The 27160-nt window shown below is 39.2% G+C and overlaps 1 protein-coding gene across 6 annotated transcripts; it reads left to right on the top strand.

Moving 5' to 3' along the window:
* The first annotated feature begins 4604 nt into the window (after positions 1–4604).
* LOC110532694 (beta-1,4 N-acetylgalactosaminyltransferase 1) lies at positions 4605–26952 on the top strand. Of its 6 annotated transcripts, none has more exons than XM_021616787.3 (11): positions 4605–5108; positions 9369–9614; positions 10317–10499; positions 11020–11126; positions 11281–11318; positions 14960–15140; positions 15991–16083; positions 17018–17205; positions 17448–17588; positions 20033–20270; positions 24952–26952. In XM_021616787.3, the coding sequence occupies exons 2-11, from the start codon at positions 9397–9399 to the stop codon at positions 25158–25160; spliced, it is 1596 nt and encodes a 531-aa protein (XP_021472462.3). In that variant the 5' UTR covers positions 4605–5108; positions 9369–9396; the 3' UTR covers positions 25161–26952. The 6 variants fall into 6 exon arrangements, with proteins under 6 accessions (XP_021472462.3, XP_021472463.3, XP_090041350.1 ...); XM_021616788.3 differs by having other exon boundaries at positions 4718–5824; XM_090185224.1 differs by lacking the exon at positions 9369–9614 and having other exon boundaries at positions 4722–5108.
* The last annotated feature ends 208 nt before the right edge of the window (positions 26953–27160 follow it).

The following is a 27160-nucleotide window of genomic DNA, read 5'->3' as shown; positions in this document are numbered from 1 at the left end:
TTGGCACCTTTCAACACCCCACATTATCACATTTATGCATGCCAAACACTCACTCACTTACACTACTGATTACACACACCATTGTTAATTGCATTTAGGTTACCTTAGTTAATAAATATATTTGGTTATTCCTTATCTCCACCTTGTCTCCCTTTTTGTTATGGGCTTCGTGATAGTATTAAAATTCATATTCTTCTGAATAAATGTAGGTATTTCATTGATTAAAATGAATGGAAAACCTGTTCACTGTGCATGCCTTTATCAATAGTTTTTTCCCAGCATGTCCCTCTCAGTTCAAAAGCCTCCACTTTGCATATCTGATGTTGTTTTTAAGGTAATAGGCTTCTAGACTAAACTAGTGTGAAGGGACAGCAAACAGGCCGTGGCTGGCTAGCCGATGTGGACCGAGATTAGGAAATCTTGTTCTATGAGACACTCGAGCACGTGTGCACGCACTCACACAATTGAGGCACAATCTCTGTTAAATATTAACCAATACATGCCATGTGAGGAGGTCAAGGTACAAAACCCTTTAAAATATGACTAAATAAATTACATATATGCTAATAACATTTATTGAAACCTTTTACAGTAAATGTGGGTGTATGTATGTGTTTTTTTTTAATGCACAACATGCTTGTTGAGTCCATATCAATTTTGGCCACTAGATGCCCCCCTAGCAAAGTAAGGTTTCTTATTGTCTATGTAGATAACCTTAATGCCCCCAAATCCTTGTTTTCTGGAGGCCACATTAAACCTATAAAGTTTCAAATATTTTACTGATTGAAGGTCAAGTATTGTCTGATAAGAGTAAAAGGAACAATACAAATGTGAATTAGCAGGTAATGAATTCGAGACCGGATTTAAAAAAAATATGTATTCAATCAATTATTATTATCATGGAGATAAATGCTCTCCCTCAAATTAAATATTTCAAAGCATGCCATTCTGAGTTGCCAGTTTTCAGATTATAAACATGTTTAGCAAATCCTTGCAAAAGGTAATGTACAATAATGCATTCTGGGTACTAGTCTGTTCAGCTACAGTGCCTTGCCACTCCTTGTCATGCTAAACATCTTTGGTGCATGGAGTACAAGGAGCAAATGTTAGTTAAACATACTTGTACGCCCATGCTACATAATACACTATCATACAGTTAACGTAGGCGTAATATGAGTGCAAATACCACAGCTGAATAAATCATTAACAATATGTGCTATGGTGCTCTGTCTGCTCAGACGCTGAAGTCCAGGTACAGTTGAAGTCGGAAGTTTACATACACCTTAGCCAAATACATTTAAACTCAGTTTTTCACAATTCCTGACATTTAATCCTAGTAAAAATTTCCCATCTTAGGTCAGTTAGGATCACCACTTTATTTTAAGAATATGAAATGCCAGAATAATAGTAGAGAGAATTATTTATTTCAGCTTTTGTTTCTTTCATCACATTCCCAGTGGGTCAGAAGTTTGTATACACTCAATTAGTATTTGGTAGCATTGCCATTAAATTGTTTAACTTGGGTCAAACGTTTCAGGTAGCCTTCTACAAGCTTCCCACAATAAGTTGGGTGCATTTTGGCCCATTCCTCCTGACAGAGCTGGCATAACTGAGTCAACTCAAATCAAAATCACTTTTATTTATAAAGCCATTCTTACATCAGCTGATATCTTAAAGTGCTGTACAGAAACCCAGCCTAAAACCCCAAACAGCAAGCAATGCAGGTGTGGAAGCACCGTGGCTAGGAAAAATTCCCTAGAAAAAACAGAACCTAGAAAGAAACCTAGAGAGGAACCAGGCTATGAGGGATGGCCAGTCCTTGTCTGGCTGTGCCGGGTGGAGATTATAACAGAACATGGCCAAGATGTTCAAATGTTCATAGATGACTAGCAGGCTGGATGCTAAGACAGGAGGGGTTGAGAGACACTGTGGCCCCATCCAACAATCCCCCAGACAGGGCCAAACAGGCAGGATATAACCCAAAGCACAGCCCCCACACCACTAGAGGGATATGTTTAACCACCAACTTACCATCCTGAGACAAGGTCGAGTATAGCCCACAAAGATCTCTGCCACGGCACAAACCAAGGGGGGGCGCCAACCCGGACGGGAGGATCATGTCAGTGACTCAACCCACCCAAGTGATGCACCCCTCAGAGGGATGACATGGAAGAGCACCAGTAAGCCAGTGACTCAGCCCCTGCAATAGGGTTAGAGGCAGAGAATCCCAGTGGAGAGAGGGGAACCGGCCAGGCAGAGACAGCAAAGGCGGTTAGTTGCTCCAGTGCCTTTCCGTTCACCTTCACACTCCTGGGCCAGACTACACTCAATTATAGTACCTACTGAAGAGATGAGTCTTCAATAAAGACTTAAAGGTTGAGACCGAGTCTGTGTCTCTCACATGGGTAGGCAGACCATTCCATAAAAATGGAGCTCTGAAAGCCCTGTCTCCAGCTGTTTGCTTAGAAATTCTAGGGACAGTTAGGAAGCCTGTGTCTTGTGACTGTAGCGTACATGTAGGTATGTACGGCAGGACCAAATCGGAAAGATAGGTAGGAGCAAGCCCATGTAATGCTTTGTAGGTTAGCAGTAAAACCTTGAAATCAGCCCTTGCCTTAACAGCTTCTTCTGGCTTAGATTCCGCTACCGGGATCGATAGGACAACAGCCAGTGAAAGTGCCATTCCTCAAACATTTAAGTATTTTACACCATTTTACAGATAAACTTGTTGTTAATCCCACCACAGTGTCCGGTTTCAAAAAGGCTTTACGATGAAAGCACACGAAACGATTATGTTAGGTCAGTGCCTAGTCACAGAAAAACACAGCCATTTTTCCAGCCAAAAAGAGTAGTCACAAAAAGCAGAAATAGAGATAAAAATCACTAACCTTTGATGATCTTCCCAAAAATCTCAGTTTACATTGGCGCATTATGTTCAGTAGTTCCACAACATGGTGATGTACTCATATACTCATAATAAACATTGATAAAAGATACAACTGTTATGCAAATCATTTTAGATCCACTTCTCCTTAATGCAACCGCTGTGTCAGATTTCAAAAAAACTTTACGGAAAAAGCACACCATATAATAATCTGAGTACAGAGCTCAGACAACAAAACAAGCCATACAGATACCCGCCATGTTGTGGAGTCAACAGAAGTCAGAAATAGCATTATAAATATTCACTTACCGTTGATGATCTTCATCAGAATGCACTCCCAGGAATCTCAGTTCCACTTAAAGGTTGAAAAAGTTTGAACTGTTCGGGCATAGACCTGGAAAGTATGACAGAACTTTGCAGGCTATCTCTGCAGTAGATTGCAACTCCTCCCCCTTTGGCAGTTCCATCTTGACGGAAAGTGTTATAGTTGGGTATGGAAATCTCAGAATTTTTGGTGGCCTTCCTAAGCCAGGATTCAGACACGGCAAGGACATCAGGGTTGGCAGAGTGTGCTAAAGCAGTGAGTAAAACAAACTTAGGGAGGAGGCTTCTGATGTTGACATGCATGAAACCAAGGCTTTTTCGATCACAGAAGTCAACAAATGAGGGTGCCTGGGGACATGCAGGGCCTGGGTTTACCTCCACATCACCCGAGGAACAGAGGAGGAGTAGGATGAGGGTGCGGCTAAAGACTATCAAAACTGGTCGCCTAAAGTGTTGGGGACAAGGAATAAAAGGAGCAGATTTATGGGCGTGGTAGAATATATTCAGGGCATAATGTGCAGACAGGGGTATGGTGGGGTGCGGGTACAGCGGAGGTAAGCCCAGGCACTGGGTGATGATAAGAGAGGTTGTATCTCTGGACATACTGGTTATAATGGGTGAGGTCACCGCATGTGTGGGAGGTGGGACAAAGGAGGTATCAGAGGTGTGAGGAGTGGAACTAGGGGCTCCATTGTAAACTAAAACAATGATAACTAACCTGAACAACAGTATACAAGGCATATTGATATTTGAGAGAGACAACCAGCAAGGCATAAAGTAATTGCAGGTCTTGATTGGGAGAGCTTGCTAAAACAACAGTGAGACAACAACAGCTAGTCAGCTAACACAACAACAGCAGGTAAAACTGATCATAATACAATGTACATTGGTTTATATCACATTTCCTCATAGCATTTTGAATGCTGCTCCTCTTTCTCTCCGATACAATGGCAATATAGTTCACAAGCCTTCCCACATTGTCTGCCACTTGTTAAACAATCTACTACAAGCCCAAGGTCTCTCCCCTCTCTGGGTAGAGACAGGATGTCCTGTAAGGAACACAGCATTCCAGCCCGTCTGACAATAGCTCCATTCGTTTCTAACCAGGAACAGAAAGTCCTTCTAATTCTTGAAGAAATCTACACACATTACATTCAGTATTGTGATTATGATAAGATTCATACATCCATACAGTAACATAGTAGTATTCTGTTTAGTTATAGTTCTGATTGAAATGTTTACATAATTTAGTCATTATTCATAAAAATCCCTTAACATAAAGGCACAGTCAACTTAGTGTATGTAAACTTCTGACCCACTGGAGTTGTGATACAATGAATTATAAATTAAATAATCTGTCTGTAAACATTTGTTGGAAAAATTACTTGTGTCATGCACAAAGTAGATGTCCTAACCGACTTGCCAAAACGAAAGTTTGCTAACAAGAAATTTGCGGAGTGGTTGAAAAACGAGTTTTAATTACTCCAACCTATGTGTATGTAAACTTCTGAGTACAACTGTGTCAATTTAGGTGTAGGAATGCAGCTCGTGCTTTCATAGTTTATAGTGGATATCAAGGCGGATTTAGGCGGTCCATAGCAACCTACTGACCTGAGTTTTGCTGAGCGCATTATTTGACTGCGAATAGCCTAGGCTTACATGACATTTTATGGAATTTCTACATTTTGAATATGACTAGGCCTATAGTTAACTTTATTTCACATTCATTAATTTGCAAGTATGTATTTATGGTAGGCTATTTAAAGCTCTGAGGACATCATGGACACCAATAGAAAGTGGCAGGAGATTACTTTCAGCAGAATGCCTACTACAACTATACTTGAAAGGGCACGCACCTCAAACTGTGACAGCAGCGCGCTAAATGAAACTATTTTGACAGGTACGTTTCTACTACATCTGATTTATCGAAGTGTGCCTATTCGATGCTAACACTTTAGATTATTAGACTATGCTACTTTAAATATGTACATTCCTTTTTGCGGCGTTCAATGTGTTTGCATCACATTTTCAACACTACGGATAGTTTTTTTTTTTTATGTTGCCCTAAATAAGAAATGTTTATGTGCGCTCTAGGCAACAGCTGGTAGATACAGTGCGTGTAGGCTGATCTGCAAGAATAAATTATTATAGATAAGAGCGATTTTTATTTGTCAAAGCTGTCAAGAATCGATTATCATGTCACAAGAATCAGACCCTCGATGTTTAGGCTATTGGAAAGGATCATCAAGATCACCGTGCACGTTCAACACCCTGTGAAGTTCATTATGAATTATTTCATTAATAAACTGCATGGTTTCCCAAGTCGTAGAGGGAGGACCACACAATATATCATAGCGTGACTTCAATTTTACTTCGATATTATGGTTATTATATCAATATTTGCTCATAAAGGCGTTTCCCCCGCCGTTGGTTGCATAATTCGTTTTACCGATAGCAAAAGATCTACACATTTCGAACGAACAAACATAGTCGCAGCCGTCATGTTTTTTTTATTTTTTTTTATTTTTACATTAGCGACTTCACTCGCATAAAAACTGGATGGATACGCGGTTATTGAGCCGATATTGGACAAATATCTATCTCTCCTGTCACACTGTAAGATAATACTTATTCATTTTATTTTATCTTGATTAACAATTGATCAACTACATTTTGACCAGTTGTTTAAACATTGACAACGACTATTACAATAAGATTAAATTGCATGTTTTGTTCCATTATGCCTATACGCGTGTGTTTGAGTGTAGATAGGCCAACATTCAAGTGTTATTCAAGTGTTATATTTGGGTGCATACTATTTGGGCACTTCTAGTCCACGATACAAACTACATTTGTTATCTGTAATAGCCTACGGCACAGCTCTCGTTTGAATCTTAATGTCACGTTGACACTGCCAATGTCATACTATATATGTACTTTCAAGTCCTATCATTCCCTGTAAAATATGATGACCCTTTCCCATTAGAAGTGACAACACCAGTGACATTTTATTTCTGATACAAATATTAGTGACCGTTAATGTCAGGTGTCATTATTTCTGAGAAGACAATGTCTGTGTAATCCACAGATCTTTATTCAGCCAAGCTCTAAGACATAATATAATAAAATAGCAAATTAACTGAACAGAGTGGGCACATGCAGGTAAAACAGTACTTAGGCTAAGCTCTATTTAAGCATTTAAGTAAGTTGCCTTGAGGCGGAACGGCTCATAGGTATGGGTACCAGTCTGTTTAGCTATCATGCCACTCCTTGCTACCCCTGTCACGCTAAACATCTTTGGCATGTGACAAAGAGTACAAGGAGTGGAATGTTAGCTAAATCCTGTTTCTGTATGGTTGATTTTGCAAAGACTTGGATGTTCAATGTTTTGGAAAATGAAACTGTTTTTTATCTATCTGAATATTTTATTCACTCTGTCTGGAAACAAGATCTAATAGTGGCTGAGACCATACTATTTAAGAATATCAAGATTTTTTATCGGTTTCCTCAAATACCCGAGGGGAAATGTCATTACCATCAAGTCATAAAATTAGCTTTTTTAGTTTTAAAGGAAATTACAGAAATATAACATTATATAACATTTAACATATATTTTTTTACTATTTCGAATTTTTCTTAATTATATGCATTCATCATTGTCATGTCTAAATGTCCATAAATGCCTTGATGATGCTCAGAAACATGTATTTACCACATCAAAATCGTAATACGTTACATTACTTTAGAAATGATCTCAAGAACTAGCATATAAGGTTCACATGTGGGAAAAATCATCAATATCAATTGTAATTTAATACACCTTTACCTCAAAAATAAACATTTTAATGTCATTGTTGTACATGTTGAATTTTTATTGAAGATATAGAACAGACCATTCTTTCCAATTCATCCCAAAGGTGTTCAATGGGGTTGAGGTCAGGGCTCTGTGCAGGCCAGTCAAGTTCTTCCACACCGATTTCAACAAACCATTTCTGTATGGATCTGGCTTTGTGCATGGGGGTATTGTCATGCTGAAACAGTAAAGGGCCTTCCCCAAAACTGTTGCTACAAAGTTGGAAGCACAGAATCATCTAGAATGTCATTGTAAGCTGTAGCGTAGAACTAATGGGCCCGAACCATGAAATTACAGCCCCAGACCATTATTCCTTCTCTACGAAATGTAGGACAGATGATTTTTATGCGCTACACGCTTCAGCACTCAGCAGTTCCGTTCTGTGAACTTGTGTGGCCTACCACTTAGTGGATGAGCTGTTGTTGCTCGTAGACGTTTCCACTTCACAATAACAGCACTTACAGTTGACCGGGGCAAGTTTAGCAGGGCAGAAATTTCACGAACTGACTTTGGAAAGATGGCATCCTATGACGGTGCCACGTTGAACGTCACTGAGCTCTTCAGTGTGGACCATTCTACTGCCAATGTTTGTCTATGGAGATTGCATAGCTGTGTGCTCGATTTTATACACCTTTCAGCAACGGTGTGGCTGAAATAGCCGAATCCGCTAATTTGATCCACTAATTTGAAGGGGTATCCACATACTTTTGTATATGTAGTGTATGTCCTTGTCCTCTCCTTGGTTGATTTATGGAGCATCTTATAGAAACATTTAAAATAAATAATTAAAGTCAGCACTAATCATTGTAAGTCACATAAATAGACATGAAAATCACTCAATCACCTGAACATAATACAACATTTAATGGTCTTATTTAGCAAATAACTGTTCATTTTTCAATTTGTTTGTCTTTTCAGGTCCTAAGCTAAGTAAAAATGTATAAACTAATACATTTTGTCATTACCACCACATTCTGTCCTTAGTATTACAGTTCGTTATGTGGTGGTAATGATGTGTAGTGGGAATGACATTTTAACAGTATTTGGTCATAAATAGCAGGGATTATAGCATGCTAACTCCAGTTGAACTGCTAGAATACAATGTATCCTAAATACACATAATTAAAACATAATTTTAAAAAATCTAATTATTATAGCCTATTTGGTATTGAAGTACAATAAAAAAAAAAATTAAAAAATTCTATCATTTCCTGACAAAATTGGAATTCCCCTCCATATGCTCCACTGTCACTATTCACAGCCATGGTGACCAAGTACACTAACTTTAGAAAATGTTACTATTATGTAATTTGCTTGTCATGATGGTAATGACACAATACTTTGAGACTGTATTTTGTGTACAAAAAGTATCAAATAGAAAATGGCTTATGCACATCTAATATGTATATAGTTTCCATTTATTTGACTCTTTTTTTAAACAGGTGCATTCAATATTTTGTAATTATCAAGACTTTTCTAAGTGTGATACATAGAAGATTGTCAAAAGTCTGGATGTCAGACAGGACAAAAACAGTGCAAAACAGTTCAATCCAGACAGGAAATGCTTTAGAAAATAAAAAATAAAAACATTTTGAAAGCTGAAAAAACAGTTTAAGGTTATTTTAGTCTCTACATGATGAAATAAAACATCTAAATTAAAATGTTATCTTAAAAATCTAACCCTGAGACACAAAAAGGCCCGTGTTCGCAATATCTCCCATATACTGTTTGAAGAAAAATAAACTGAATGTCAAACCAATATCAAATCATGTGAAACAAGTGTAACCTAATAAACTGAATGTCAAACCAATATCAAATCATGTGAAACAAGTGTAACCTAATAAACTTAATGTCAAACCAATATCAAATCATGTGAAACAAGTGTAACCTAATAAACTTAATGTCAAACCAATATCAAATCATGTGAAACAAGTGTAGCCTAAGGAAGTAAATATCATTATTATTATATATTTTTAATCACAGTAGTTGAATATTGGAATGTAGGCTTATTTTGAAATACACTTAAAGTATTAGCATATATTTGAAAATACATATGGCCTGTTTTGGTATTTGAAATAATCTATTTGAACATATTTTCAAATAGAAGGCCATCATAGGAAGTTATTTGAAAATACTTTCAAATACTTCCAATAGAAGCAGTGGTTTTGTGTCACATTATTTGAAATGACTCAAATAAATAGAAAATAAGTATTTCAAAAGCAAATAATAATAAAATACCCATGTATTTGAACCCAGGTCTGAAACACATGACTGACTAGTGTCTTATTGGTCCGATCTGTCCTTTAGTGACATCGATCTGTGTCTGACTGTGTCCATGATGCGCTGCCTCGTTCAGAAGAAAACATACCTCGTCATTTTATCTCCACTGCTACTGTTCGCCCTCCTCCGCTACTGGACTCGAAGGGCCACCACCACTGTTGACGTGGGACCAGGTCAGAGCTACAAGGCACAGAACGTTCTGAAGGAGAGGCTACAAAATGTCCAGAATAGTTATGACAATATCCCATATGTCCTGAAGGAAAGTGTGGCAGGGTGAGTGCAAATGGGCAAATGGTATAACACATGTATAACACATTCATACATGGCAAAAATGATAGTCACAAAATAACAAATACAAAACAAGGTTTGGAAGTGTGTCCTAAATCTAGGAGAAATAAGAGAACTCGGGAAATAAATATATATATATATATATATATATATATATGCATTTGATTTTTTTACACATATTTAACCAATTTTTTGGGGTAGACACAAAACTACATTCATACTTCCATTATTTGTTTTAAACGGGTACTGGTTTCCATCAGAGTTGTGTGACACTTATGGGGGTCATAAAACGTGTTCGTGAGACTCTCCCCTTTCCATAGTGGGGTCCCATTAGTTTGCAGGCCAAACTGATTTTCAAACACCCACCTTTCATCGCAGACGCGGAGGTGCGACATCGGTGGATGTGGTAGATTGAGACGTATCCAATGCAAATAATATAAAAACAGATATCTCTAAATTAAATGGACATATTTTTTTATATATTCCATTTGGAAATTCCATTTGAATTCGGCCAAACTGAAATTCAAGGTCCAATTACAATTTTCTTCATTGCGTTTCAAATTTCGAACTACTTCCTGATTCGACTCAATCAAATCAACCTGCATGGTTTCCATTGCACTAATAGTGACTTATTTTGTCCCATACTCTTACCAACCGTGCACAACGCTCTTCATTAATCTCATTCAGGCGTCTGGCACTGAACGTGTGTGTGTGTGAGGCAGATAAGAAGCCTGCCATCGAGCTGCCTTTTGCCCAAGTGCTGTTCCCCCGTGTCTGGGCTCAGGATGACTTCCACACAGCCTTCCAGGAGGCAGAGCTGGCTCAGGTGAAAAGTCGCAGGCAGCAGGAGTACAACAGCTTCCAGCAGAGGTAACTAACTGTACAGTACACTGAAGTGTTGTGCTGTGCTTTGCAGTGCATTGTAATTTAATGATTTGCTTTGCTGTGCACCTTGCAACTATATACTGCAACTCCCCACTGTTTTCAAGTTATGGGCCCACCCTTCTTTGCCTTCTCTCCTTCCATTGAAAATATGTGACGTACATGACGTGTTTACAATGCTGCTTTTAGTTTTAAATCACCATAATGCTGGAACAAAATTCAAAATACATTTCAACTTGATGTTCTCTGTATGTGTGTGTGTGTGTGTGTGTGTGTGTGTGTGTGTGTGTGTGTGTGTGTGTGTGTGTGTGTGTGTGTGTGTGTGTGTGTGTGTGTGTGTGTGTGTGTGTATTTATGTTGTGTATACAGGGTGCATTTGTAAAAGAGACCTAGGTCTCAATATGTCTTCCTGTTAAAAAATAAAGGTACTAAATAAAAGTACATTACATCATCATACTTTAGCTCGAGCTTATTTCTAGTCCGGCTAACCTCTCCATGTTGGCTGCAGGTACCAGACTCCCGCAGACCTCCTTGTTATAGCAGAAGCCAACAGTCCCCTACAGTACCCTACACAGGGGGTGGAGGTTCGCCCTCTCAAGACTATCGTTATCCCTGGTAAGACCACTGAAAAGATTTACACTCTGGGCAGAAGGGATTTTTGAAGCTTTGTTGTAAATATCGCCTTTGCCCCAACCATAACTGTAGAACCGTTAAAACAAAACTAACCTGACCTTATGACTGAAGATGGAATTCTCTTCTCTTTTTTAAGGGTTGGGTCTGAAAGAAAAGCATAGACAACTTCATACAGTAAGTTTATCTCCATTTATAATACTACATTGAACAAAAACATAAACGCAACATGCAAAAATTACAAAGATCTCACAGCCTTACAGTTCATATATGGAAATCAGTCAATTTGAATAAATACATTAGGCCCTAATCTATGGATCTCACATGACTGGGAATACAGATACAGTGCCTTGCGAAAGTATTCGGCCGCCTTGAACTTTGCGACCTTTTGCCACATTTCAGGCTTCAAACATAAAGATATAAAACTGTATTTTTTTGTGAAGAATCAACAACAAGTGGGACACAATCATGAAGTGGAACGAGATTTATTGGATATTTCAAACTTTTTTAACAAATCAAAAACTGAAAAATTGGGCGTGCAAAATTATTCAGCCCCTTTACTTTCAGTGCAGCAAACTCTCACCAGAAGTTCAGTGAGGATCTCTGAATGATCCAATGTTGACCTAAATGACTAATGATGATAAATACAAGACGTCACGTGCTGTAGACACCTTGGGGAATACGTGGAAAACGTAAGCTAATTCGTAGCTCATTCACAGCCATATAAGTCATTGGCATGAGGCGGTTTCAAAAAATGCGGCACTTCCTGGTTGGAATTTTATCTGGGTTTCACCTGTAACATCAGTTCTGTGGCACTCACAGACAATATCTTTGCAGTTTTGGAAACGTCAGAGTGTTTTCTTTCCAAAGCTGTCAATTATATGTATACTCGAGCATCTTTTCGTGACAAAATATCTTGTTTAATACGGGAACGTTTTTCATCCAAAAATTAAAATAGCGCCCCCTAATATTCAACTGGTTAAGACATGTAGCTAGCTAGCTAGGTAAACAATGAACCTAGCTAGGTAAACAACATTTAAGATCATACACGTCACGTAATGTTAGCTAATGAGCCAGCCAGCTAACGTTAGCTAGTTAAACAACAAGGAACATAGTGCCAAATCATGTCGTTACTACCCTGCATGAAGGTTCAATGTTAACTAGCTAACATTAGGCTCTAACTAGCCAAGCAAACGGTTATGGGATACGAATAATAATGTCATACACATAACGTTAGCTAGGGAGCCAGTTAGCTTGAAATGAAACAACTTTCTGCCACAATTAGAAATGTGTAATATCTGAAAATGTAGCTAGCTAGACTATCTTACCCGTATACATCATCATGCATGATGGACTCGTCTCCCTGTCATTGATGCCATGCCACTGATGCTTTTAGTTTGAAGATGTAATCCGGAGACAGGTGTTTTCTCCATCTCTTTAGCTATCGAACTCTAATTCCACTGATTTCGATCCTCCAGAAAGTGCAGAGCAACACTTATGCAGCTCCACTACACTATACATTTAATAAAAAGCTGTGTTCTACAGGATTACTAACACAGACTGACCAACTCAAATAGACAGAAGCCTTCTTTATGGCAGACCAATCTGAACTCCTCTCTCGGCATATCTAGCCCACTCATTATCTCAGCCAATCATGGCTAGCGGGAAGGTTGCTGGCATTTTCTGTGACTTAACCAATAAGGCTTGTAATTGAACAATATTATTTGTATTTTCAGATGGCATACAAGTTTGTTATTAAGGCACATGAAACTTCACATGTTCCAGAAGGCATGGTTTGCTAACTATCTGTCTGATAGAACTCAGTGCACTCAATTTGATGGGCTTATGTCTGTTAAATTGTCTGTCTTGAATGGTGTGCCCCAAGGCTCTGTACTTGGTCCTCTCTTATTCACTATTTATATAAATGATTTAGACAAAAAGGTCCAAAATGCACAACTTCATTTTTATGCTGATGATACTGTTATTTACTGTTGTGCCTCGTCTCTTACAAAAGCTTTCCAGAACATGCAAACTGCTTTTTATACTGTTCAACATCAATTGAAGCTTATCCTCAATACTGACAAAACTAAACTAATGGTGTTTTCTAATGCAAGAAATATACCTCTGAACCTTTCACCTATTACTACCTGTCAGGGAAAGGGGATTGAGGTTGTAACCTCATTTAAATTTATTGGAATTTTAATTGATGACGGCCTCTCTTTTAAATTGCATATTCAACAACTTACAAAAAAATTGAAGCTGAAATTGGGATTTTATTTTAGGAATAAGGCCTGTTTTTCTTTTGAAGCCAGAAGGAGGCTAGTATCAGCTACATGTATGCCTTTACTAGACTATGGGGATATTTTATATATGAATGCTTCAGCTCAGTGTTTGAGATCAATTGACACTCTTTACCATGGCACTTTGAGATTTATTTTAAACTTCAAAACCCTTACGCACCACTGCACTTTGTATACCAGGGTTGGCTGGCCTTCTCTAGTTACTCGTAGGCTCAGTCACTGGTATACTTTTATTTACATTTTGGGTTTACTACCTTTTTATCTGTGCATTTTTATTGTTTAGAAATGTGCTGGGTATTCTCTTCGTTCGCTGGACTTTATCCTGCTAACTGTTTCAAATGTCCAAACTGAATTCGGTAAAAGGGCTTTTATGTACTCTGCGCCATCGTCTTGGAACGCCTTACAAAACTGGAAGAACTTGTCCCGATTGATGTTTTTAAATCTCTGATGAAGGATTTTGAGGCTGATTCCCTGATCTGTCAATGTTTTTAATTTGCTGTTTTATACTCTTGTGAATTCAATGGTTTTTCCTAGATTACTTGTAGTTTTTCATGTTGACTGTCTGTAATGTTTTTGTAATGACTTGGTGCTGCCTAATTTGGCCAGGGTGCTCTTGAAAAATAGATTCTAATCTCAATGAGCCCTTCCTGGTTAAATAAAGGTTAATAAATAAAAATAAATACAAATTTCTGCCAAAAAATGCATTTTGATAAAAAATAAACGTTCAAATGTCTCTCCTGTAAAATCGGGACTTGCGACGTATGCCTAGTTTCATGAAATTGGAAACAATTTGCCTCTTGCAGCACGACACTTCTCCTTTACATAGAGTTGATCAATCTGTTGATTGTGGCCTGCGGAATGTTGTCCCACTTCTCTTCAATGTCTGTGCGAAGTTGCTGAATATTGGCGAACATGCTGTCGTACATGTTGACCCAGAGCATCCCAAACGTGCTTAATAGGTACCATCATGTCTGGTAAGTATTCAGGCCAATGAAGAACTGGAACATTTTCAGCTTCCACGACTTGTATACAGATCTTTTCTACATGTGGCCGTGCATTACCATGCTGAAACATGAGGTGAGAATGGCACGACAATGTGCCTCAGGATATCGTCACGCTATCTCTGTGCATTCAAATTTACATCGATAAAATGAAACTTTGTGCATATGGAACATTTCTGGGATCTTTTATTTCAGCTCATGCAACACGGGACCAACACTTTACATGTTGCGTTTATGTGTTTGTTTCAGTATATGTTTGTTGTAGTGGCAAGTAATCTAGCGGTTAGAGCGTTTAGCCAGTAACCGAAAGGTTGTTTGTTCACCTTGTCGGCTCAGGGAGTTGAACCATCTGTCTATGTACCCTTGAGCAAGGCACTTAACCTATAAGTCGCTCTGAACAAGAGTGTCTGCTAAAATATAAAATATAAAAATCTACAGTCATTTTGTGACCATTGTAATTGCCACAAGCAGACTAGTTATTTGAAATAAACTGAATCCTCCCTATCATGTCCTTTAGGTGAATCTGACTGCTACCCTGGGGACATTTGATGTGTTAGCCACTGTAGACGGGGTCTCCATTAGAGGACAGGGAGTGATGCACATGACTTTGTCCAGTAGACTCCTCTCCACTCTGAACAGACAGCTACAGTTTGTCACCTACACCAACACCTTGTTCCACCCTAGGACGGCTGACACAGGTTGGTCAGCCCCTCAGTGTGTGTCTAGTCCTGAGTTCTGATACTGCAATACAGGGTTTTGAATACTAACTTTTTAGTGCCTGCAGCTGTACAGGAGCTGTATGCCATACTATACAATACAACTTTATTGTCCATTTAGTAACAGCAATCAACAGAAATGTGTCTTTTGTTCCGTTCTCAACTCCCGCCACCCAAATCCCCATTATCATGCCACTCCCTGTCATTCCACTCCCTGTCACTTTTCACTTCAGTACGACAACACAGAGATAGAAACACAACGCATAATTTCTTGCATGTCTCAAATTCTTTATAAACCTGTCTATTATTCCCTGGAAGGGGCACACAACTAGCCTGCACTAGAATTACACAGTCCGTGTTTAGGGAAGAGATCATTCCGCAACTGGAGAAAAAGCAGTTGGTGTGGTATTTGACATTCCATGTTGCAATGTAGGTGTGGTAGACTATAGATTACAGCTTGTTTGCTGAACGAGACTTTGAGTGTAGAGAGCGATTCTAAGAGAGTTTAGCTGTTTGGGGAAAGAGATGTTAGCACAGAGGCAGACTAGAGGAAGCAGTGTTTTGTGTACAACAATAACTGTGTTGTGTACAACAATAACTGTGTTGTCACTATTCATTTCCATATGTTAACGTGGATGTTATAAAAATAACAAGTATCTGTAGACCTACTGGTAAACAAGCTTGATCTCTTATTGACCATTAGGTATTGAATGTGAAGTGAAGTACATTTTTGTTTTGTTCATTTGATTATATTTAATCAAATGAACTATACTGTAATGTGATACACTTGAGATATTAGAGTGATGAAATATGTTTCTCTGCTCTATTGCAGTGCAGTTTGAGACTGATGGACACCAGTCCGTTTTTACCATAAAGGTTGGACATGCTGTTATTCCCAAGCTCTATCACTCAGGTTACACTGGAGGTATGTACTGTATGGGTTGTTCATTTGGCATTTGACCACTGTATAGTTATTTGTATCTGTACAGTTATCGCAGTGATCCAAGGTCCTAAATGTTGCAATGTTGTTTAAGGCCCAGTGAAGTCAAAATTCAGTTTTCCTGTGTTTTGTATCAAATTGTATAACAGCTGATGAAAGTGTTAACACATTTGATCAGTCTTATTTCTTGATAGTTGCTGGTTGAAAATGCAATCTACACAGGACCTTCTAGGAGTTTCGGGCTTTCCATGGTGACATCACCATGCTGTAAACTGGTTAAAAGAGTTCCAAATCTTTCTACCAATGACAGCTAGTGTTCAGTTTTGCTCTCCCCACTCAGACCACTCACAGTCCTAGCAAAATTCTTGCTTGAGATTTTTTGTTGTTGTTGCTATATAAGCTATTTTGGCCCATTTGATGGGAAATCTATTACATGAAAGTACTTATAGGACAATTCCACCCCAAAACGATCTTTTTGGTTTTTGTTTTATTAGTCCATTGTTGACATAGTCCCAAAATGTTTTGCTTGTCAGCAATCAAGTTTTCAAGATATGTAACTTTCAAAATATAGACGTCATCACGTAGGTATCCCGAGTGGCGCAGCGGTCTAAGGCACTGCATCTCAGTGCTATAGGCGCCACTACAAACCTTGGTGCAAGGCTGTATCATAACCAGCCGTGATTGGGCGTTCCATAAGGCGGCGCACAATTGGCCCAGCATCGTCCAGGTTAGGGTTTGGTTGGGGTAGGCCGTCATTGTAAATAATAATTTGTTCTTAACTGACTTGCCTAGTTAAATAAAACAATTATGCATTTTGCATCATATGGGGGATGATTTCTGTATTATGAAAATAACTGATGATAAGTATAAGTATGAATATTCATAATTGGGTACAAACACGTCTTTCCTTTTTCCTCAGAATACAACATAAGCTCACTTGTCACCATAGCTACCAAGACATTTCTGCGTTATGACAAACTGCAGGATCTGATTGACAGCATACGGGAGTTCTATCCCACTGTCACCATAGTGATAGCAGATGACAACGAGCACCCCCAGCCAGTGATGGGTCCATACATTGAACATTACATTATGCCATTTGGGAAGGTAAGCAAACTTTATTTTGGGAAGTGTAGCTCCTGTTTCATCACAGCAATCTCTCAGTTCTGGTCTTGGGGGACCCACAAGTTGTCCTTTTGTTCCAGCCCAGTATTTCATTTACTTGTGATTCCCTCCTGGTACTCTGAGGGTCTCCATGTCCAGGATTTAAGAACACCTTGGCTATCAAACGTTCGGCTATTGCCAAATTGGTAATTAAGTCTTTGTCCTGTCTGTCCACCTCTGTGCAGGGTTGGTTTGCAGGGAGGAATCTGGCTGTCTCTCAGGTGACCACCAAGTATGTGCTGTGGGTGGATGATGATTTCCTCTTCACCTCCAACACCAGGCTGGAGAAAATGGTGGAGATCCTGGAGAAGACCACCCTGGACATGGTGTGTGTTTGTGTGTGTGTGTGTTTGCGTGTGCGTGCTCATAGATCTGGACCTGGTGAGTGATGAGGGTGAGGCCTTTCTGAGAGGAATGATTAAAACCAGGGTAGAGTCAGGTTAGAACCACAGTAGAACCTGGGGTGGAATTGGGGAAGGGGGCGCGCATGGGAACCGAGTTCTCAAAGTGAAAGTCATATTGACATGTACGTATAATGTTTTTTGGGCTGGATTAAAATGTTTGTGGTGAGTTCTCAAAGGGGTTTCATACAGTAGCCTAGGCTAGGGGGTGACTTTCTATCCACTCCAAACTTGGAACAAAACCACACCCACAAGTAACCATAGCAACATTTAAAACCGCATGAGAGCTGAGAGCGGTTATTGGTTAGTCGAAGAGCCTCATCCTGGCAGGTGAAAATGTGATCAAAGTCCAAAGTTATTTACGATGTCTTACCTTTGAATTTGGCCCAATATTACTGGATAAAGTACAAGCATAATTAATGTGTGGTAACTGTTGTTTACTGACTTGCAAAACTTCCTTGCATAACTTGATTTTAGCAATACTAGTTTGAAAGGCTTGCATGCAAAACATGATTTTAGGAGATAAAATATCTACATTTTAAATTCAGGCTGTAACACAACAAAATAAGAAACAAATCTAAGGCTGTGAATGAATACTTTCTGAAGGTACTATTCTTTTAATAATTCTTCAAGTTCTGTCAAACTGGTTGTTGATCATTGCTAGACAACCATTTTCAGGTGTTGCCATAGAATTTGATTTTAAGTCAAAACTGTAACTCGGCCACTCAGGAACATTCAGTGTCTTCTTTGTAAGAAACTCCAGTGTCGATTTGGCCTTGTGTTTTAGATTATTGCCCTGCTGAAAGGTGAATTAATGTCCCAGTGTCTGGTGGAAAGCAGATTGAACAAGGTTTTTCTCAAAGATTTTGCCTGTGCTTAGCTCCATTCCGTTTATTTTTTATCCTGAAAAACTCCCAAGTCCTTAACGATTACTAGCATACCCATAACATGAGGCAGCCACCACTATGCTTGAAAATATTAAGAGTACTACTCAGTGATATGTTTGGGGCAAATCCAATAAAACAAACACTTTGTATTCAGGACAAAAAGTTAATTACTTTAGTTAATGGCTTGTTGCGAACAGGATGCATGTTTTAGAATATATTTTATTCTGTACAGATTTCTTCTTTTCACTCCGTCAATTACTTTTGTATTGTGGTGAAATCCCTGAGCGATTTCCTTCCTCTCTGGCTATTGAGTTAGGAAGGACACCTGTAACTTTGTAGTGACCTGGGTATATTGATACACCATACACAGTGTAATTAATAACTTCATCATGCTCAAAGGGACATTCAATGTCTGCTTTTTATATTTGTACCCATCTACCAATAGGTGCCCTTTGCGAGGCGTTGGAAAACCTCCCTGGTCTTTGTGGTTGAATCAATGTTTGTAATTTACTGCTCGACAGAGGGACATTACAGATAATTGTTTGTGTGGGATACAGAGATTATTTAATCGTTCAAAAATCATGTTAAACAGTCCATGCAACTTATTATGTGACATGTTAAGCACATTTTTACTCCTGAACTATTTAGGCTGGCCATAACAAAGGGGTTGAATACTTATTGACTCAAGCTTTTCATTTTTTATTAATTTGTAAAAATGTTGCATAAAAACAAAACTCCACTTTGACATTATGGGGTATTGTGTGTAGGCCAGTGACAAAACAAAACTCCACTCTGACATTATGGGGTATTGTGTGTAGGCCAGGGACAAAACAAAACTCCCTCTGACATTATGGGGTATTGTGTGTAGGTCAGTGACAAAACAAAACTCCACTTTGACATGATGGGGTATGTGTGTAGGCCAGGGACAAAACAAAACTCCACTTTGACATGATGGGGTATGTGTGTGGGCCAGGGACAAAAAGATTCAGGCTGTAACACAACAAAATGAGAAAAAAATCTAAGGGTGTGAAAACTTTCTGAAAGATCAGTTAGTCAGGAAATACTGCTTTTGAGCCGGAAGTGTTGTTATCTAGAGCTGTGATGAAATAGAGCTGTGCTAACATGAGTGACTTGTTTTGTCTGTTTTTTGACAACTTGCCAGTTGTGGTTTAGTTTTCCACTGTGACATTAAAAGAGGGTTTGCTACCGACTCAATTCCTGTACCTTTGGAATGTACATCCTCTGGTTTTGAAGTGGTTATACAAACTAAGAGTTCTGCTTGGTTAATCAGGTCAACGGTCTATGATGGGTGCACCGGCTGTGTGTGTGTGTGTGTGTGTGTGTGTGTGTGTGTGTGTGTGTGTGAGATCACAGGTGGCTGGTGCTGTGAGGGAAGCTACACTGACACGTTGTGGCAAGTCATTTGTGGTGACTCGTATTATCTTTCCACTCATTTTGTTATTTTTGTGTCTGTTACCCCAGGTGGGTGGTGCTGTGAGAGAAGCTACAGGCTACACTGCTACTTACCGCCACACCATCTCAGTGGAGGAAGGGGGTGAGGAGGGGGACTGTATACACATCAGAAATGGATACCATCATGTCATTGAGGGCTTTCCTAACTGTGTCCTAGCCGACGCTGTTATCAACTTCTTCATGGGGAGGACAGACAAGATGCAGCAAGTGGGATTCGATCCTCGTCTGAACCGTGTGGCTCATCTAGGTGAGTGTCTTTGTCTCATCACTAGAGCCCAGAGGTTTTCCTTATTTCTGATCAAAATATTGCCTTTATTTTAATTGTGTTAACACAAATCAAAGGAACAGCAAAAGACCAACATACTTTAGGTGTAATACCCCCAGGGGTGTGTGCTTAGTCCCCTCCTGTGCTCCCTGTTCACCTACAACATCCTGGCCACGCACAACTCCAACACCATCCTTATGTTTGCTGAAAACAAAACGGCATTAGGCCTGATCACAGACGACGATGAAACCACCTATAGAGAGGAGGTCAGAGACCTGTCAGTGTGGTGCCAGGACAACAATCTCTCCCTCAATGTCAGCAAGACAATTGAGCTTTTCGTGGACTACAGGAAAAGGAGGGCCGAGCACTCCCCCATCCACATCAACAGGTCTGTAGTGGAACGGGTCGAGAGCTTCATGTTCCTCAGTTTCCACATCACTAAAGAATTAACATGGTCCACACACAGGCACACACCAACACTGTCGTGAAAGAAGGCACGACGACACCTCTGCCCCCTCAGAAATCTGAAAAGATTTGGAATGGGCCCTTATCATCAAAAAGTTCTACAGCTGCACCATTGAGAACACCTTGACTGCCTGCTTCACCACTAGGTATATATCAATGATGTCGCTCTTGCTGCTGGTAATTCTCTGATCCACCTCTACACAGACGACACCATTCTGTTACATCTGGCCCTTCTTTGGACACTGTGTTAACAAACCTCCAAACGAGCTTCAATGCCATACAACTCTCCTTCCGTGGCCTCCAACTGCTCTTAAATGCTAGTAAAACTAAATGCATGCTCTTCAACCGATCGCTGCCCACACCCACCCGCCCGACTAGCATCACTGCTCTGGACGGTTCAGACTTAGAATATGTGGACAACTACAAATACCTAGGTGTCTGGTTAGACTGTAAACTCTCCTTCCAGACTCACATTAAGCATCTCCAATCCAAAATGAAATCTAGAATCGGCTTCCTATTTCGCAACAAAGCCTCCTTCACTCATGCTGCCAAACATACCGTCGTAAAACTGACTATCCTACCGATCCTTGACTTCGGCGATGTCATTTACAAAATGGCCTCCAACACCATACTCAGCAAATTGGATGCAGTCTATCACAGTGCCATCTGTTTTGTCACTAAAGCACCAAATACAAAATGTCAGAATAATAGTAGAGAAAATAATTTATTTCATCTTTAATGTCTTTCCTCACATTCCCAGTGGGTTAGAAGTTTACATACACTCAATTAGTATTTGGTAGCATTGCCTTTAAATTATTTAACTTGGGTCAAACGTTTCTGGTAGCCTTCCACAAGCTTCCCACAATAATTTGGGTGAATTTTGGTCCATTCCTCCTGACAGAGCTGGTGTAACTGAGTCAGGTTTGTAGGACTCCTTGCTCGAACACGCTTTTTCAGTTCTACCCACAAATGTTCTATAGGGTTAGTTGTCATCAGCAAATTTGATGATGGTGTTGGAGTCGCGCGTGGCCGAGCAGTCGTGGGTGAACAGGGAGTACTGGGGCCGAGCTCCCTGCCATCCAGGACCTCTATACCAGGCGGTGTCAGAAGGCCCTAAAAATTGTCAAAGACTCCAGCCATAGACTGTTCTCTCTGCTACCGCACTGCAAGCGGTACCGATGGAACCAATAGAACCCTGAACAGGTTCTATCCCCAAACCATAAATCTACTAAATAGATAACCAAATAGCTACCCGGACTATCTACATTGACCCTCTTTGATTATAGATGGCAGGAAAAAGCTGTTTCGGGTTTTAAGAACAAATGTAAAATCTCCAACTCCCGGACGAGGGACCCTCCCCCAGCCACCCTCATGTACTTTGTGCCCCCTCTGATTTTTGGTCACCACCACAGCATTTGTTGTGGACACAGTGAATGTGTGGAAACAAACATTGAAAGTGAAGAACCAAGCCAATGAGCATCTCCGTTGTCTGTGCTGATCAGGCTTTGGTCAAGGTGTTTTTCCACCGTAGAGAATGATAGAGGCGTCATCTTTTCATATGTCCCATTATGACATCTGTGAGGGCACGGGCAGCACCATTGAGGGAAAAACATTTATTTATATATTTTTTGGTCCTTATGAAACTGGTATGCTTTTTTACTTATTTTCTTTAACTCTTTTCACTTACAGTTCCTTCAAAAAGTTTTCACACCCCTTCACTTTTCCACATTATATTGTGTTACAGCCAGAATTTAAAATGTATTAAATTTAGATTTTGTGTCACTGATCTACACACAATACCCCATAATGTCAAAGTGGCATTTGTTTTGAGAACATTTTCTAAATTAATAAAAAATGAAAAGCTCAAATTTGGTGGTGGAAAAAGTACCCAATTGTCATACTTGAGTAAAAGTATAGATACCTTAATAGAAAGTTGCTCAATTGAAAGTCAGCCAGTAAAATACTGCTTGAGTAAATGTCTCAAAGTATTTGGTTTTATATATACTTAAGTATCAAAAGTAAATGTTATTACCTTTTTCAAACCTCGCCTTTTCCTTTTCACAAAGTTTTTTTCAAACAACTTAATAGGAAGGTTTCTTCATTTCTGTGGAAAGGGAAACCCTCCAGAGTGAAACTCATAACTTTATGCAAACCATACTCAGAAGGACTTACTCTACCTGACTTCCTGTTGTATTACTGGCCATCTCAGTTAAAGGCTGTGTGGGTATGGCAAAATACAACAACAAGTTCACCCTCTTGGAGACAGATGGAGGAGTGTCTGACCCCTGTTACATTGGCATCTATACCTTACATTAGTCCACCTAAAGCTTTGCTAGGTCTCATAAACAACCCCTTCATTAAAAACACTTTAAATATATGGATGGAAGTCTGTAAACAAACAGAAGGGCTTAGATCTATATATGAACAAACACCTTTCTATAATAACCCCATCTTTCAACAACTGGCATCTCCTTTTCAGTTACCTCAAACTCATTTCTTCAAGTACCTACAGGTTAGGCATTATATTGCCACTCAGCAGGGAGGTAGGATTCAGCCCATGAGTAAATCTATAACTGATAAACTGTGGCTGGAGAGGAAAGAGGTAAAAGGTTTCATTTCTTACATGTACTCTAGGCTCAAAATATATTTTAGATTTGTAAGGACAGACGCTGGAGACGAGAAGCAAGTACAGGGAGTGAACATTTGATGAAACAGCGGACATATAACAAAACAAGAACAGCGTCAGGACAGGGGGAACAAAGCAGACAGAACCATTTTCTTGTTTAAAAAAAATTATGGATAGCCAGGGGCACACTCCAACACTCAGACATTATTTACAAAAGATACATTTGTGTTTAGTGAGACCACCAGGACAGAGGCAGTAGGGATGACCACGTGTTCTGTTGATAAGTGGGTGAATTTTACAATTTCCCTGTCCTGCTAAGCATTAAAATGTAACGAGTACTTTGTATGGAGTAAAAAATACAATATTTTATTTAGGAATGTAGAGAGGTAAAATATGTCAAAAATATAAATAGTAAAGTAAAGTACAGATACCCCAAAAAACGACTTAAGTAGTACTTTAATGTATTTTTACTTAAGTACTTTACACAACTGATAAAATGTATTGAGTCAATAAGTGATGGACCTATTTGTCAAGGCAAGCCTAAATAAGTTCAGGGGTGTGCTCAACAAATCGTATTAGTTGCATGGACTCATTCTATGTTTGATAATAGTGGTAAACTTGATTTTTCAATGACTACTTCATCTCTGTACCCCACTCATACTAGTATCTGTAAGGTCCCTCGATCTAGTAGTGAATTTCAAGCACAGGTTCAACCACAAAGACCAGGGAGGTTTGTCAATGCCTCGCAAAGGGCACTGTTTGGTAGATGTGTTAAAAAATAGTGAAGTTATTCATTAGGCTTTGGATAGTGTGTCAATACACCCCATCGCTACAAAGATATAAGTATCCTTCCTAACTCAGTTGCCGAAGAGGAAGGAAACTTCTCAGGGATTTCACCATGAGGTCAATGGGGATTTTAAAATGTTTACATTGTTTAGTGGTTGTTGTGATATGAGAACTGAGGATGGATTAAAAAAAAGAATTGTAGTTACTCCACAATACCAACCTAATTGACAGATTAAAAAGAAGGAAGCCTGTACAGAATACAAATATTCCAAAACATGTTTGCAACATGGCACTAAAGTAATGCTGCAAAATAAATGTGGCAAAGCAATAGAGTTTTTGTCCTGAATACAACGTTTTTATGTTTGGGCAAATACAATACAATACATTACCGAGTACCACTCTCCATATTTTCAAGCATGGTGGTGGCTGCATCATGTTATGGGTATGCTTGTAATTATTAAGGGCTGGGGAGTTTTATTATAAAAATGAAATTGGATGGAGCTAAGCACAATCCTATTGGAAAACTAGGTTCAGTCTGCCTTCCAACAGACACTGGGAGATTAATTCACCTTGGACAATGACCTAAAACACAAGGCCAAATCTAAGCATTTCACTTTTAGTCTACACCTGTTGTTTACGAACCATGTGACAAATACAATTTGATTTAATAAGTGAAACCTTCTAGACTGAGAACATAAACTGTGACTTGTCACTGAAAGTCTGCAACAAGAAAATAAGACATTCCTTTTGTGATCAAATTGTAAAAATATTTTATTGCATCCTCAGAGTTCTTCATCGACGGGCTTGGGATCCTCCACATAGCTTCCTGTGATGACATCATCATAAACCATGCATCTAAGATCAAGTTGCCATGGGGCAAGTCGCACAGTGAGAAGGCATACGCCAAGTTCCGCTACTCCTCATCGGATGCTGTCCAAATCAAAAATGCCCTTTTTTACTTCAAGAACAGACTCAAATGCATGTCTAGTAACTGAAACAGGCTCTACAAGCTATCACTTGAGGTTTTAAAACAATGAGCAGCCATTTTTTGTCATCACCAACAGAGGTGTCATGCCCATAGGGGGCATAGGGGCATGTTCCCCCCTCGGATTATATTTTGTGTATGTAATTGTTGTTTCTCTGTAATACTATTAGCCACCAATGATTTTTATGAGGTTTTTACCCGGGTTTTAGCAGAGATTCGGAGAATAATATTTATCACCAGTCAGGAGGATACAGACTGCTCAAGAGGGTATGCTAAGTAACCAGTCAAATACACATATTTTTTAGATATATGAAGCGTAATGATTATAAATGGCAGGAAAAAGCTTTCGGGTTTTAAGAACCTATTTGGGGCGGAACCTGCCTATTTGGGGCGGCAGGGTAGCCTAGTGGTTAGAGTTGTTGGACTAGTAACCGAAAGGTTGCAAGTTCAAAACCCTGAGCTGACAAGGTCATTCTGCTCCTGAACAGGCAGTTCAGGCCGTCATTGAAAATAAGAATTTGTTCTTAACTGACTTGCCTAGTTAAATAAAGGTAAAACATCTAGAGTCCTCTAACTATGGTATTAACAGACTGTGCCAAAGTTTGGGTCATGCCATAGTCCTGATTACTTTAATTACCTGACTTAAACCCTCTTGCTCTTTGAGGAGCATATGATATCATCCCACTCTACTACTCTGGACAAAGTTATCACTGTTCAATGTTTACGTGGCAAACCTGTCCATCATGTGGTTTGCCAAATTAATGGGGCGGCAGGTAGCCTAGTGGTTAGAGTCTAGTGTTTAGAGCGTCGGACCAGTAACTGAAAGGTTGCTAGATTGAATCCCGAGGTGACAAGGTAAAAAGAAAACTGTCGTTCTGCCCCCGAAAAAGGCAGTTAACCCACTGTTCCTAGACCAGTTAACCCACTGTTCCTAGACCAGTTAACCCACTGTTCCTAGACCAGTTAACCCACTGTTCCTAGACCAGTTAACCCACTGTTCCTAGACCAGTTAACCCACTGTTCCTAGACCAGTTAACCCACTGTTCCTAGACCAGTTAACCCACTGTTCCTGTTCTTAACTGACTTCCCTAGTTTAATAAAAATCATGGTCTGTTTATGGCTCCCTATATAGTGCACTCCTTTTGTATAGGAAATACTGTGCTATTTGGGACACATCCATGGTCTGAGATCACAATATGAACTTTACTTTATGGAGACTGACATTCTGAATATTGTCCTGAATTCACGCCATCCAAACATCTTTTCATCAAGCTGCAGCTCTTCCAACCAATCAAAGACTTACTTCCTTTTAAATTAAATGTAGGTTTACCTATAATATGCTTTTCTATTTTTGCACTCTTCATGAAAAGCATTTTGATTGATGAATTTCATTAACTAAGCTGTCTTTTTTTTATACAAAGAACTGTAATGATCTGTTTGTATTGCATAATCATGGACACCTACCAGAGCATGATGTCCTGCCAATGTAATAATGATAAAGCCAGACAGGTCACCCGTGATACAAGTCAGTATTCAACGTGATATAGATTCATGTATTCTCTTCATGATGAATTCAAGCAGTCATACTTTTTGTATTATTTTGCATGAATGTTAGTGAGACTGTGTGATATCGCGTTACATGCTGCCGTTATACTATTTGATCACAAGGTGGAACCAGAGACCTGAATAATGATTGTCTATAGAAATCTAATACTGTTTTGTCCCTAATGTCAAGTTCAGTTTTCTACAGTTAAATTATGAAAATGTATTTTTTTATTATTAAAATGTAATGGTTAAGTTTATGGATCTGATTTTGAGGAATTGCATTTTCCGTTTCTCCTGTTATACTGTAGGCTGCAAACTGTATGAATTATTCTCGACTAAGTAGAGTAATGACCAAGAGGTGCATGGTTTCTATTCACTGTTAGAAAACCAAAAACCTCCATCAAAAACAACCAAAAACACCATTGATCACACTCAATATTCTAGTTAAGTACTGGAATCATCTAC

Source organism: Oncorhynchus mykiss, chromosome 9, assembly GCF_057628025.1.
Source record: "Oncorhynchus mykiss isolate SJ-2025 chromosome 9, ASM5762802v1, whole genome shotgun sequence".
NCBI lineage: Eukaryota > Metazoa > Chordata > Actinopteri > Salmoniformes > Salmonidae > Oncorhynchus > Oncorhynchus mykiss.
This window is presented reverse-complemented; position numbering and strand designations above follow the sequence as displayed.